The sequence below is a fragment of the Ciconia boyciana genome, chromosome 4 (assembly GCF_034638445.1).
Source record: "Ciconia boyciana chromosome 4, ASM3463844v1, whole genome shotgun sequence".
Taxonomy (NCBI): Eukaryota; Metazoa; Chordata; class Aves; order Ciconiiformes; family Ciconiidae; genus Ciconia; species Ciconia boyciana.
The window spans coordinates 102,600,464-102,614,147 of NC_132937.1; the positions used below are offsets into that span (position 1 = coordinate 102,600,464).

The window sequence follows — 13,684 nt, forward strand, 5'->3', positions numbered from 1 at the left end:
GTCCAGCCCGCCCCCGGCTCGCGTGCCCCGCGCCGCTGCCTGATTGGCTGAGACGGGGAGGGGGCAGCGCCGCTACCGCCCTTCCCCTGGCTCACGTGAAGGGGAGGTGCACGGGCTTTCTTCGTCCTCCCCTCACGCCCTCCGCTGGCGTCACCCCTTGCGTCAGGCGGCTGCGTCAGGGGCCGGCGCGCGCAGGGCAGAGGCCGCGCGGCCGGGCCGCCGCCGGAGGCTCCCGTCCTCTCCCGCCCCGCTGCCGCCATGGCAACGGCTGCAGGTGCGTCCCGAGGCGGGGCCCGCGGCCCGGCCCAGCTCTGCTCGGCGGGGCTCGACGCGTCCCAGCCCGGCTCTGCTCGGCGGGGCTCGGCCCGGCTCGGCGGCCGCGCAGGCGCGCCGGGGCGGGGACGGGCGAGCGTGGTTCCGCCGGGAGCGGGCCGCAGCCACCGCCCCGCGCTGCGCTGCGCCGGCAGCCTGACCTTGAGCGCGAGCCCGGCCCGCGGGCGCCCGCCTGCCGGGGCCGAGGGCCGCCGGGGAGCGGGGCAGCGCTGCAGGCCCCGGTCCCGGCCCCCGCCCCCTCCCGGGGGGCGCCGCGCTGCTGGCCGCTCCGCCGCCCGCGCGGGAGGGGCGGGTGTGGTCTCCTGCCGTCCCGGCGCGGCCGCGCCCTCCCTGTTCGCGCCGTTGCCGCGTTCCTGACTCGCGTTTGCCTGCTTGCTTTCAGGTCGCCTGGTGCTGTGCCCCGGAGGGGCTGCGATCGCTCCCGAGCGTCCCCGGCACACCGGCGCCGCGGCCGGGCGGCCCTGTCAGCGCCGCTGGGAGCAGTGAGGTCTCCTCAGCGGCACCAGGCCGGCGGGTTTTCCCGGGCAGCTGCATCGCGGGAGGCCCCGCGCCCAGAATGCAGTGAGTCTGGAAGCGTGCTGCATGCTTGGGGAAGCGCTCGGTGCGTCCAGTAGGCTGGCGGTGGCGAGGAGCCACGGGCTGGTGAGCCCCGAGTTGGTAACCTGGTGTACGTTACAGCAGTAGGCAATCGGCTGGAGAAACAGATGGGTGAATCCATAAACCTTCTGTGTTAACTGATACAGCTGCATGTCTTCAGGATTTGGCTAGTTGTTTAGGGTGAATATTTCTCATAGTTGATGGCAAAAGAGTGGGAGTTGGTAATATTACTCTGATTTACTGATTGAATGAGTGTTCATTTCCCAGAGTAATCTTAAACTGCCGTTGGGCCAGGAGGGCTTCCTAGGTAGCACGTTTGTTCCACAGTAGTCAGGATGACAGGAAACACTGTGATCACTTACTAGTATTACAAATATAGAGATACAATGCAATATCACATAACAAATGTCCTTTTCTTTATTCTTTCTCTTGTGTTTTTCTGACCTAGTGGGTCACGTGCCAGCATTTTGAAGGCCATGGTCATTTAAGCAGGTAAATGGCTTTAAATCCTTCTTCAGAAGCACTAGATGTGCATACCACAAGATGGTGACAGTGGCAGGCACCTGACGTACAGACCTTGGATCAGGGAACTTTGTGTCAAAAAGGATCGCGTGTGCCCCCTTGCGCAGAGGGCTCTGAAATCGGCTCCTGGGTTGAGGGGAACTTCTGTGTATAAATGGGACATTGCAGCAGCTTCAGGGGTTTGTATGTATAGGCAATGCCATTGATCCAAAACTTCTACTCTTTTTTGAGAACTGTTTCTTTTATGTTAAATTCTAACAAAGTGGCTGCTGTGCTCTAGTACTTGTAGGTGGCACAGGCCTTACAAATTACATGTGAAAGCAAGGGTTCTGTCATAAACACTTCTGGGAGGATTTGCTGTGCGTGGTTCTTGCAAGTTCCCAACTCAGAAGCGTGACGACTTCCTTAAATGAGGATCGCTGCAGTCTTCAGTGCTTCCCTACTGGACAGATCCAGTGGTTACACCAAAAGGAGCATGTAGCTTCTGAAACAAAAGTAAAGGTCTTTTTCCACCCCCCCCTATTTATTATGAGTTTCTTTTGAGGGAAAAACATGTTTTGGCCCCAGACAGCTGCCACCCATATAAATGACTAGTTGTCAAAGGCCTTTTCAGTCATCTCCTTAATGGTATTCTGTGGCAAGACTCTTCCACACTGTGTTAGTTGAATTAGCGTGACCCACTGTCCCCTGTGTAAGACTAGCATATCTGCAGATGTGGCTTTTTTAGTATATGCAAGTAGAACTACAGTAACCTGAATAATACTGTGAACTGGTGCATATATAAAGTGGTGTATAAGCCATCTAATATGAATCCCTGTCTCTGATGTTACTTCTTGTATTGACAGAAACACTTCATATTTTGTAATTCTTTAGATGGCATTTTCACTTGCCAGACCTTAAAGGATTAAATAGCAGGTAGCTGTAGGGGAAAAGCCAATCCAGGTATATACATGTTTTGTTTTAAAAATAAGTTGTGAACTTGGTGAAAGTAATCTGTCAGGTTGCTTTGAGCAATCCAGGTTGTTTCTGTCATGCATAGCCTCTGGCATGCATCCTTCACTTAACAGCCTGTAGTGGCTGCACCTTGAGAAACAGTTCCTCGTGCCAAGCAGGGGTATTAGCCCCAAATACCATTTTGAAATCATTGAAATCTCATGCATGTTGCTGGCAGGGAGTATCTGAAGTTCACAAACCACCACCAGTCTCACTTGATGGTTACTGGCTTAACTGAAGCTGTGCTGTAATGGAAGTTAGGATTTGGATCAGCTGCAAAAACAGCTTTTTATAATGGTTGAATAAGTAATCCTATTTTAAATGATGAACAAGTCTTGTCTGGTAACAATGACTTAAGTACTTCTCTGCTTTATTTGGTAGAACTCTCTCTGTTTACATATCCTTGAGGACCTCAGATCTAGCCAAGCTCAAGGTCTTGTCAACAACATGAAAATCAAGGGTGGGTTCAAGATGCTGTCTTTCTGAGGAGATGAGGCTGCAGGTTAATTAACTGGAACTTCCAGAAGTTTTCAAAACTGTGTTAGACGTGGTCTTGTAGTTTAATTTAAGCCTGTGATTACAATTGTGTACTAGTTTTGGCTGGGATAGAGTTAATTTTCTTCATAGTAGCTAGTATGGGACTATGTTTTGGATTTGCGATGAAAACAGTGTTGATAACCCAGGGATGTTTTTGTGATTGCTGAGCAGTGCTCACACAGAGTCAAAGCCTTTTCTGCTCTTCACCCCACCCCACCAGCGAGTAGTCTGGCGGGGCAGAAGGATCTGGGAGGGGACACAGCTGGGACAACTGACCCCAACTGACTGAAGGGATATTCCACACCATATGACGTCATGCTCAGCAATAAAACTGGAGAGGAGGTTGGCGGGTGGGGGGCACTGCTCAGGAACTGTCTGGGCATTGGTTGGTTGGTGGTGAGCAATTGTTTTCATTTGCATCGCTTGCTTTTCTTGGGTTTTATTCTCCTTTTTCTCTTTGTGTTGTGTGTCCCCCCCCCAGTATTTTTTAAAAATTTATTTTAATTATTGAACTGTTTTTATCTCAACCCATGAGTTTCTTTCTCACTTTTACCCTTCCAATTCTCCCTGCCATCCCACTGGGGCAGGGGGGAGAGTGAACAAGTGGCTGTGTGGTGCTTAGTTGCTGGCCAAGTTAAACCATGACAAGTTGTTATTTAAATTATCTGTTGTTTTCTGCCACAGGGAAAGGTAGAGTGGAATGATTGGAATTTGTAATCCTACTGCATGTATTTTATTTATTTTTTATTTCTTTTTGTTTTCTTAGACTCTCTTCTGTCCCCACCACCACCATCCCGGTGATGGGTATTTTATTACTGTGACAATTCCTTGGCACAGTGAATAGGGAAACCTAATGTGTAAGCTTCCTCTTGTCAGCTGTAATGTAGTGCTTGAGGAGTCCATATCTCAATGTCCTTCCCAATTTATTTCTATTTTAATTTGAAAGGGTACAGAAAAGAAAAACTGCTGCTTTTTCAGGTCTCTCAGACTTGAGTAGAAAACAGTGCAACATCCATCAGATCTGGCATTTGTTGCTTTTCTCCTTCAAATTTTATGGGCTTTCCTCGGATGTAAGATACCAGGTGCTGTTTGAATGACCCACTAGTGTGAATAAAGCTGCAAGGTCACCTGCAGCGCTGCTCATTTTCGTTCTTTTCTTTTTTGATCTAGGGAAGGAGGATTCAGATATACTACAGTAAGAAAAACAGTATGATGGATTCAGAAGGTTCTGCCCCAACGAATTCAAAGGAATATCTAAGTAATGACATAACAGCTACCTCTGGTAAACATTATCTTTGTGGCTACTGTGCGGCCTTCACAAATATAGCAGTCACTTTTCCCATCCAGAAGGTCCTCTTTCGACAGCAGCTGTATGGTCTGAAAACAAAGGATGCAGTACATCAGCTACAGAAGGACGGAATTCGAAATCTCTATCGTGGCATCCTTCCTCCATTAATGCAGAAAACAACAACGCTGGCTCTAATGTTTGGCTTGTATGAAGATTTCTCCTCCCTGCTCCATAGCCACACAAGTGCTCCTGAACTCCTCACTCGCAGCATGGCAGCAGTGCTTGCAGGGACCACGGAAGCTGTTCTTACACCTTTTGAGCGAGTTCAGACTTTGCTTCAGGACTACAAACACCATGATAAATTTACAAACACTTACCAGGCTTTCAAGGTACTGAAAGTCTATGGGATGAGAGAATATTATCGGGGATTGGTGCCTATTCTGCTTCGAAATGGACCCAGTAATGCACTCTTCTTTGGCCTACGGGGACCTATCAAACAGTGTCTGCCTGAAGCAACTTCTTACAGCACTCATTTGGTCAATGACTTTATCTGTGGAGGGCTGTTGGGTGCCATGCTGGGATTCTTGTTTTTCCCAGTGAATGTTGTAAAAACTCGCATGCAAGCTCAAATTGGTGGTGAATTTCAGTCCTTCTCAAAAGTCTTTGTGAAGATCTGGCTGGAACGTGATAGAAAACTCATGCACCTTTTCAGAGGAGCCCATCTGAATTATCATCGTTCTGTCCTGTCCTGGGGCATAATCAATGCAACCTACGAATTCTTGCTAAAGCTGTTGTGAAAACCACTATCTTCCTTTGGCTCTTCTGTTCATTTGGGTATTGGCACATATGATGTCACTTAATCCCAGGGAACAGTGCCTGCGTAGTGTGAAAGGTACTTGTCTTGGCCTTCAGTATTTATGGGGTGAATGGTGATGCATCTAAACCTTGGTGCAATTAAGATGAACTTTTTAAAGTATTTATTTGCTGGCAGGTGAGTTTACCCATAATGGAGCTACTAGACAAATACAAGGTTTAAAAAAAAAAAACAAAACTTATATTAGTCCAGCAGCTTATTCTGTATCACTCCCAAAATTTCATAATGGTCCATGATGGAATGTGCTCCACTGTCCACATTGTAGAACATGAAAATCAAGGAGGGGCTGATGAAAATTTATTCCCTTGCCTGCTAATCTTCAAAATCTTGATTTAAGAACTGCATTTTAAAATGCTTTAGGGTCCTAAGTACTCCTTATTGTTTAAAGCTAAAAGGACAGATCCAGATTGAGGATGACTGAAGTTCAGAACTTCAAGCTTAAACTAAGCCTACGCAAACTCTTCTGCCAGCTGTTTTGATGCTTGGCTTTAAGATGAACATTTCATTCAGCAGTGTAAGAGTGGTTACTGAATGTTTAACTTCAGTGTAAGCTGACTCCAATTCAAAGTGGGATCTCTGTGCGTGTATATATACGTGTGCCTTCATGTGAAAAAGGGAGAAGTGGAAGGAATGAAACAGCAAATTTACTACAGCTTTAAAGTGTCCTTCCTTGTTAAAAAACCTTCTACTTGTTCATGGAGTTTGTTTTGCTTTTTTTTTTTTTTTTTTTTTTTTTTTTGCATTGCTGCTTTTTCTGTTGCTTACAGCTATGGGGCCATGGCCCTTTCTGTAATGCTCATGAAATAGTTCAGCTTCCTGCAGTTGTGAAAATAGTTCACAAACACAGCTCTTTTGTACTGAGGTATCTTGTCTTTTGCAAATTACTTGTTTCATTTGGGCTGTGGAGTAATGGATCACAACAAGATACTGTTACCTGAAACTTGGAGTTCTGCCCACTTGATGTGTACTCTTAACAGTTCTGTAAGACAGAACTGTACAGCAGCACTGACAAGATGGGCTTTCTGGGTATTATCCGCTTCAGTAGAGGTCTGTAAGTGTAGCAGAGACAACACCTAAAGATGACCTTAGAAGCAGCTAAGTAGGAAAGATACAGCATTTGGAGACGTGTTTAAGGACTTCTGTAGGTGAGTATTGAAAAAGACTTACAGAAATATGAAGTATTGTGTGTCTTACAGACTTGGGAATTGAGAGATATAAGACTTCAGGCCTTAGAGAAAGGGACAGAAGAGCAAGCATGACCATAAACCAGGTGAGGGTCTTAACAAAAAGCATTTGATTCTCTTGGGGGACTTTATTTTATGAAAATATATACATATTTGGATGATGGGGGGCAGGAAACCTTTCAGAAACTGGTCTGAGTTGGTCTTTTTGTAAGTTTTGGAGTGGCTATTACTTACTTTGTTTTCTATTTGCTAAACTGTCCTCAAATATTGATTCTAATCAGTGTGTTATAATCATAATATAGTCCCTAGCTTCACAGCCCAAAATTGCCAGGCACAAGTGAGCATTCTTGTATCCAAATGTTGTGATTATCTGCATTTAAATAAACTGTTTACTGAATGTTTGTTACTGGCAGAATCTGATTTTTACCAGTGTACTGTTTTTTTGTAATCACTCCTTGATGGAATAAAAAAATTTGCATCCTGTTTCTCTGTGGAAGATATTATATACTTCTCTAATGTTGGGAAATCTGAAGCATTGAGGGTAAGAGTTTAACATAAGCCCACCACTATTTGGTTATTGGCATTACTGTAGCAAACAGAAAAAAGTACAGTCGTGGTCTGTTGCTGTCTCTGCTTATGTGGCATGGTTAGATGGAGTAGACTGCAGGTCTGTCATGACAGAACTATGCTCAAATATCTGCTTTGCTTTGGTTTATAACCACTGACAGTTTTACAACACAATCAAAGGAATTGTATGCTTAACAAATTAGAGATGTTTTATGTGTAAGAGGGCAGATAGATACTCATAATCAGTGAAGAGAGGGGTTCAGTGAGTTTTGGCACACAAGTTACTGTGAGGTGGAATATGTAGTTTACTAAACACCATGTATTCCCAGTCTGGGAAGAGAGCACAGAAGGAGTTGCAATGCTTCAACTAACATGAAAACAATTCTGTTCAGGTGAGTTTCAAGTCTTAAACTGACTATAACCAGGCTGCCTCAACTCCATACTTAATACAGTTGCAATTTAAGAATAAAAGTGATACTTGGCAAGGATCAGGGAAGAGTAGATCTTCAAACCAAGCCTAACTAGCAGTGTTTCTATGTGTTGTCTTGTGTGCAGGGCAGGGTTACTGCAGGTAGTATGAAAGAGAAAGTGTATTGCAGAGAAGTGCCCTCAGCCATCTTCCCTGGTGGGTTAGCACAGTTTTCCATGGGACAGCTCAGGAGTAGAATCCTCAAGCTTTTGTTGCCTTGTCTCATCACTGCATTGCTACAGATGCAAGGGGAACTAAACCAGGACATTGCCTGAACAGCTAGAGGGACCAGGCCTCAGTTGCTGCCTTCTCTGAAAACATGCAGCTGAGACTCATAGTGAGGTTTGACCAATCTCTAAAGCAGAATTTTAAAAATTATTGCTGGTGCCTTGGTTGCTGTCCTTGGTGGACTACAACAACCATTTCCAGCTAGAGAAGGGAAGGGGAATTCCACTGATAATGGTAACAGGAATACTGCAGAGAGAAAGACTAATAGCGCTAGACTTTGTGCAATAACTACTTTGAGCAAAGGAGGGCAATATTGAAAAATACTGCTTTGTCCCTTTGAGGCATATTTCTATTCCACAGACCTTGTATGCCTGTTTTATGCTAATCAGGTAATCAAGTTTGGCCAGCTCTTAGCTGTTGGGGGGGGGGGGGGGGAACACAGGGTTTTGCATGGGAAAGTAAACTAGTATGAAGGCAGCAGCTCTCAGCAGTTCTGAAATGACAGCATGGCTGGAAAAGGCAAGAAGCTCCAGTAACAGGTGTAAGAAATAAACATCATGTGTCAGTCAGGCTGTGATAGTCCATTTTTTCTCATAGAAACTAATGCTATCACATCTCTAACAACTAGAGAGACAGCTTTCCCCTCATTTATTATGCAGTGTATAATAAGAGAAAGCCACAAGCACTGACAAGCCCCAACAGCATTTTTGCAGCTTCAGGGTAGGTAAACTGGATATAGCATATTATTAAACAGACTGTTTTCCACTGCCTGCTCTGGTGGTCTGCACCTAACAGGGCTGTTGTATGGATAAGAGTTAAATTTTGACTCTTCTTAATCTCATTTTCAGGAAAACTTGATGGAAAAGCACTACAGCTGGGTCTGTGATGTGCAAGCTTGAGAACTGCAGCAGCAGCTTAATATTACTGCCTGTATAGCAAAGCCAGGGCAACAAAGTGTGCTCATTGCCTCAGCTGCTTAGCTTGTATTCCTTTGCCCCAACTCAAATCCACCTTCTCATTTAAACCCAGATGTCATGTCATTCCTGCATGTGTTGAGGCATCATTTAGAGGAAACACAACAGCAGATAACCAAGTCACATGCACAACATGCAGTGTCCCACATGCCCCAATGGTCCTGTATGACACTGTGACAGGTGATACTGAGGCAGAATTCGGTTTTGTGCAGATGCTGTTTTCACTGTGCCTAGTGGCTTCACTGGAGCCCAAACCTTTACAAGTGGAAGTGTAACAGGGCAGAGCGTCACTCTTGGCACAAGGAACCCACAACCCTCTGCCTTGGACACAGCTATCTCTGGCAGAGCAGGCAGGATAATTTTCAGTTTCAGGCTGTTGCCTGCTCACCACTTCAAGACTCCTTCAGCAAAATTTTACAAGAACAGCAATGCTGCCTTCAAGGGTTTGCGGTTTGAACAAAAGGAGCTCTCTACCCCACAGGTACTGTCTCAGGGAATGGAATGGTTAATTACACTTAGTTTGTAATTATCATACTAGCCCCAAAATATGTCCCGCTTTCTAGGCTTCATGAGTGAGCTGTTTCTTCTCACAAGCATGCTTGACCATAAGGATAGTAGCAAAGAAACCCAGGGAGGGAGAGAGACCTGTGTACAGAGGTTGTCTTGCTCTAAGCACTGTTTTTGTCCTCTTAGTTGTAGGGAGTAGGCAAGAACCAATGAGCATTACAGAACAAAGGTCAGTGTAAGATAAATACATTAAAATAGATTTTAATTCATTGAATTAATAAATGTTTAATTTATTATGCAAGCAAGAGAAACTGTCCACAAATAGTAAGTTACTGTACGGCTGTAAGTACAATATTTTCAGAGCAGTTCTGATACTTTCTTAACTGTATTAAAAGGCTACAATTTTTCCTATGAAATCTCAGGTATTTCAAAATATTCTACATGCACAATTTGTTCTTGTATTAAAAACCTTATACTTAACTGAAGATACTTGGTGCTTAAGAAAATGCACCTTTGACTAAGATCAGGAAATGAGAAGTTTCTTTTTCCTGCAGGACAAAAGTATTATGGGCTGTTGACTTTTTTCTTTTACTCAACTTTTTAGAATCTTGTAAACTAGATTTTTTAAAAGCTTTCATTTGGCAAGTATATTTCTAAGAGTTCACATTTCATAGAACAGACCCATGTTTTACGGTATCAGGACGTTTCCACATCAGTGTTACACAAATAAAAATAAAAAAACCCACCATCACCAAACAAAAAAACCCCACTGAAAATCAACTACCATTCCCCCCCCCGCCCCCCCCCAAACCCCAGAAAAACCTGATGCTTACATTCTAATTCTGGTAGTAGGCAATCAAACTGTCCTTACCAAGACTCCAAGTGCAAACAAATGTGTGTGTGTGTCTGTCTATATCACTGTGCTTTTCTTCCTATCCCCAATAGTTCTGTTTGGAGGTTACATTTTTCCCTGAACTACCCATGTTTGACAAGCGGACTGATGCTCCGTGGCTGTATATATGCTGAAATACACCCCCCCCCCCCCCCCCCCCATACAGAAAGTACATAATACATGAATGTCACTGTGTAGTCCCATTAATAGTTTCTCTCCCCCTCCACACAAATGTCTAACAGTGCTGCAGTGATTTAAAGACTGACCTCTAATGGAATACTCAGAAAATGCATTTACTCCCACAACATACAGTCACTGGACTATTACAAAATTATTACTAGCTTCAAACACTAGTTTGGTTCCTGTAGATACTGCTATACGATGACATTCCTATAGAGATCTTAATTATGCAGTTTATCTGCTTCTGCTGATCAGTCATGCTGTGAATGGAGGAACTCTTTTACTACAGAAGTTAATGAATATGAAACCATGCATTTAAAAAATATACTGCATGCTTTACAATCAAATGGGGAGCTCTATCTTCAGTAGAAATAGTGTAAAATTTATCAAGTGATATAACACTTCAGCGGTCGAAAGTAAACCCATTTAAAGAAACATCTGGTACAAGCCACTACCATACTTTGCTGTTAGCACAGTCTTCAATCTACCGTTTGAACCATTTTCTTATATTTGTTTCAGACAGTTTTATATAGTTCTGGAAGGTTAAGAATTCATCTTTTGAAACGTAACAGTAAGATAAACCTTTTTTTTGGCTATCTAGAAATAATCCAAAGCTCACCGACAAATTATTTCATTCATTCAATAAGGCAAGGTAATATTATTCAGAAAGACAACTAAAAATCACTCCTTCCACCAAGATGCAACTGCAAGGCATATCAGTTATAAACTATTGAATAGTGTTCCAGTAAGTGTTATGTGAACTTCATAGGTAAAATAGATTAACTTTCATTGAAAATTTACAAGTATTGTTGAAAAGGAGTAATCAAATGATCAAAATCTAAGATTACCTACTTATTCTAATTCAAACTATTCAAACTTATTACAAATGTAATCAGAAGAACTACGTAACATTTCTACAGCATACAGGGACAGAATCCATCTTAATATGCATCTGCTGGACATGCTACAAAAGCATCAACGTATCATCAAACCCCTTAACCAGGTCAACTTTTAGCATCAGTCCTACACTCCTGCTCAGTGGCCCTGGTTTCCAGAGCTGGGCAGGGCTGGTCAACCCACCACTCTTGGTGCTGGGCACTGCAGGTAGTATCTAGATGTAATGACATGTGTCACTTTGGAGTAACAGTTCTTCATACAGAAAAGTTAGTGTCCAATGTTTCAGCACAATACTCTTGTAAAAAACAGCATATCATGAGGTAGAATTAAAAAAAGTAACACTCAGTGCATATTAACAGGCATAGAATTAAAGTCACAAGCAATCTACCAGTTCAAGGAATTTCTGACGGGAAAAACCAAAACCAGCTATGAAAACAAACAAACAAACAGACCCAAGAACTGCTTTGATTTCATGGGTGCTTCTTCGACTCCAAAACAAACATGGTTCAAGCCTGTGAGAACAGTATTTAAGATTTCTTCAAAATGTTACCTGTAGTCCCTTTAATGATGTTTAGTAAAACATTAAGACAGACAAGAAAACAGCAGCCTAGAAGCAGGGAGAGCAAGTGCTTAGGGAAAAGCCATCATGGTCCAGTGCAGGGACAGGGGGACAACCTGTTTCTTTACTACTAACAGGCCACGATTTTTAATGGAGGAAGTGCAGAGAAATGCAAGTGTTCATACAGTTACACTGCATTCTGTTTCAAAATACTTCAGGAACAGGAAACTTAGCACTAATGTCAAGAACACAGTATCCAGTTTTGCCACAGGCTGCTACTGGGTGGTTGGTTTTTTTTTCCTCCCCCAAACAACTTGGCCAATTAAAAACTCCTTGTAGCTTAGCTCCTTCTTTGCGTAAAAATCTTGTATTCCACAACTGTCCTCAAGTTTTCTGCACACTTCACTTCCACTTTAAGTCACAGATGAGGGAAGTCCCCCTGAACTGTTTCTAACAAACCAACAAATCCAAGCTGCCCCAGATGTAGGTTCAGGTTTACAGGCTGTTATACACATGCAGAAGGAGCTGGGTGCAAATGGAAGTGATGCATTTCTAACTGGTCTTGGATACACTTGCCTATTTTATTCATGCAGTCACTAGGCTCAATTTTTCATGGCTTGGCCAATTAACTTAAAGCAAAAAAGTACTTTTTTATGAATTGTGTTCCTTGCACACAGTTCCAAAAGCATTCAAAAGGTACAAGTGTTTGAACTTAAGAGTCAGTGTTTTAGAAAGCAGGGCATCTCTCTTCATTTATGATTTCATCAGTCTACTTCAGGTTCAAGACAATAGTTTCAGCAACAAGAGAATTGCTCAGAAGAGATGCTATGGAACATTTCAAACTATGAGTTGCTATCTGAGAAGCCTATGGGCATTTATTTGCATTTTAAGTTAACTGAGTATATTTACTTAAAAAATTATTCTTCCTCCTCCAGCTAGGATGATATTCTACTGAAACACCATCACCAAATAATTCTGTTAAAACCCCACAAGCATAGAAAGCTTAGGACTTTTACCAAACAGTAGGAAATCTGTCAGCTGTACATACTTGACAACTTGAATGTAGTCCTTTAGGCAGTCAGTTGCTAGAGATGATGAAAACCCAATGCAGGAGTAATTAACTAGTCCTCAGATTACCAAATACCCAATATTGAAGGCTTTGTATTACTAAAGCAATTCTCCAAAAGAGGAAATTTAAGATTTTTTTTTTTTTTCCTCATAATGCAGAGGAGCCTTAAATTTCAATTACTTCTCCACCAACACCCAGAGTATGCTACCTACACAAATGCGAAACTACAAGAGGATCGTCAGGCTTATGTATTCCCAGCTATCTCATATTCATAGATATCTTCTTTTTCCCCAAACACATATTTTGTAAAAGGCTTTATAAGAGTCAACTTTTAAAAAGCATGCTCTGTCGAGCTGGAGACAGTGAATCTGAACACCAAAATATGACACTCCTTTTTAGGTAAAGTTTCCTGCTGAACCGAGTGTGTGATTGGTTAGCAAAACCTTAGTTAAATACTAAAAAGACAGATCTTGGAACGTGTAAGTGATGAGAATATTATAAACTGATATGGATGTACAAGACTGAAATAACTGTGCATTTACAAGGTTAGCTATATTAACTTGAGGGCTAAAACTTGGCATTCATACTTAATGTGTGATTTAATGGTCAACATTAACATTTTTCACATCTTACGATAAGCCCGGTTAAATCCACATAGATCTTACTGTAGACAGGCATGCTTTTAATCCCTTCCCAAACTGACAGAACATGTGAAGAAAGGCTTATCTGGTGATACTACAGACACATCCTAGACGAATTCCTCTCACAGCAATGGTGCAGGCGAGGTGTGGAAGAAGAGTCAGGTGGGACATAGCCTTCACATCAGCAGAAAATTCTGCAGTGTTAAGTTTCAAACATGGGATGAAGTTTTATGTTACTGATGTGAAAAGCTCCCTACAACAGAAACCCCAGTGGCTGAGGAGTCAACGTTGCCCAAGAGAGGTCGACCAAGGACACCCCCACTGTATGAAACATCCAGTTTGTCTGCAGTGGTTACAGGGCAGGGTCTTCACC

General features: G+C 43.1%; 1 protein-coding gene across 14 annotated transcripts; it reads left to right on the forward strand.

Annotated features, from left to right (window-relative positions):
• The first annotated feature begins 139 nt into the window (after window positions 1-139).
• SLC25A51 (solute carrier family 25 member 51) lies at window positions 140-6,805 on the forward strand. 14 transcript variants are annotated; one of them, XM_072860877.1, is made up of 5 exons: window positions 140-274; window positions 716-894; window positions 1,379-1,422; window positions 2,827-2,947; window positions 4,153-6,805. In XM_072860877.1, exons 4-5 carry the CDS (start codon window positions 2,936-2,938, stop codon window positions 5,065-5,067), a joined length of 927 nt encoding a protein of 308 aa, XP_072716978.1. In that variant the 5' UTR covers window positions 140-274; window positions 716-894; window positions 1,379-1,422; window positions 2,827-2,935; the 3' UTR covers window positions 5,068-6,805. The 14 variants fall into 14 exon arrangements, with proteins under 14 accessions (XP_072716978.1, XP_072716979.1, XP_072716982.1 ...); XM_072860878.1 differs by having other exon boundaries at window positions 2,827-2,905; XM_072860881.1 differs by lacking the exon at window positions 2,827-2,947 and having other exon boundaries at window positions 716-934.
• The last annotated feature ends 6,879 nt before the right edge of the window (window positions 6,806-13,684 follow it).

Coding starts and splice junctions, on each gene's coding strand:
- SLC25A51 (XM_072860875.1), top strand. CDS start 3,298: ATGCTCAGCAATAAAACTGGAGAGGAGGTTGGCGGGTGGGGGGCACTG. Junction 3,379..4,152: donor TGGGCATTGGTTGGTTGGTG/GTGAGCAATTGT, acceptor TTTTTGATCTAG/GGAAGGAGGATTCAGATATA.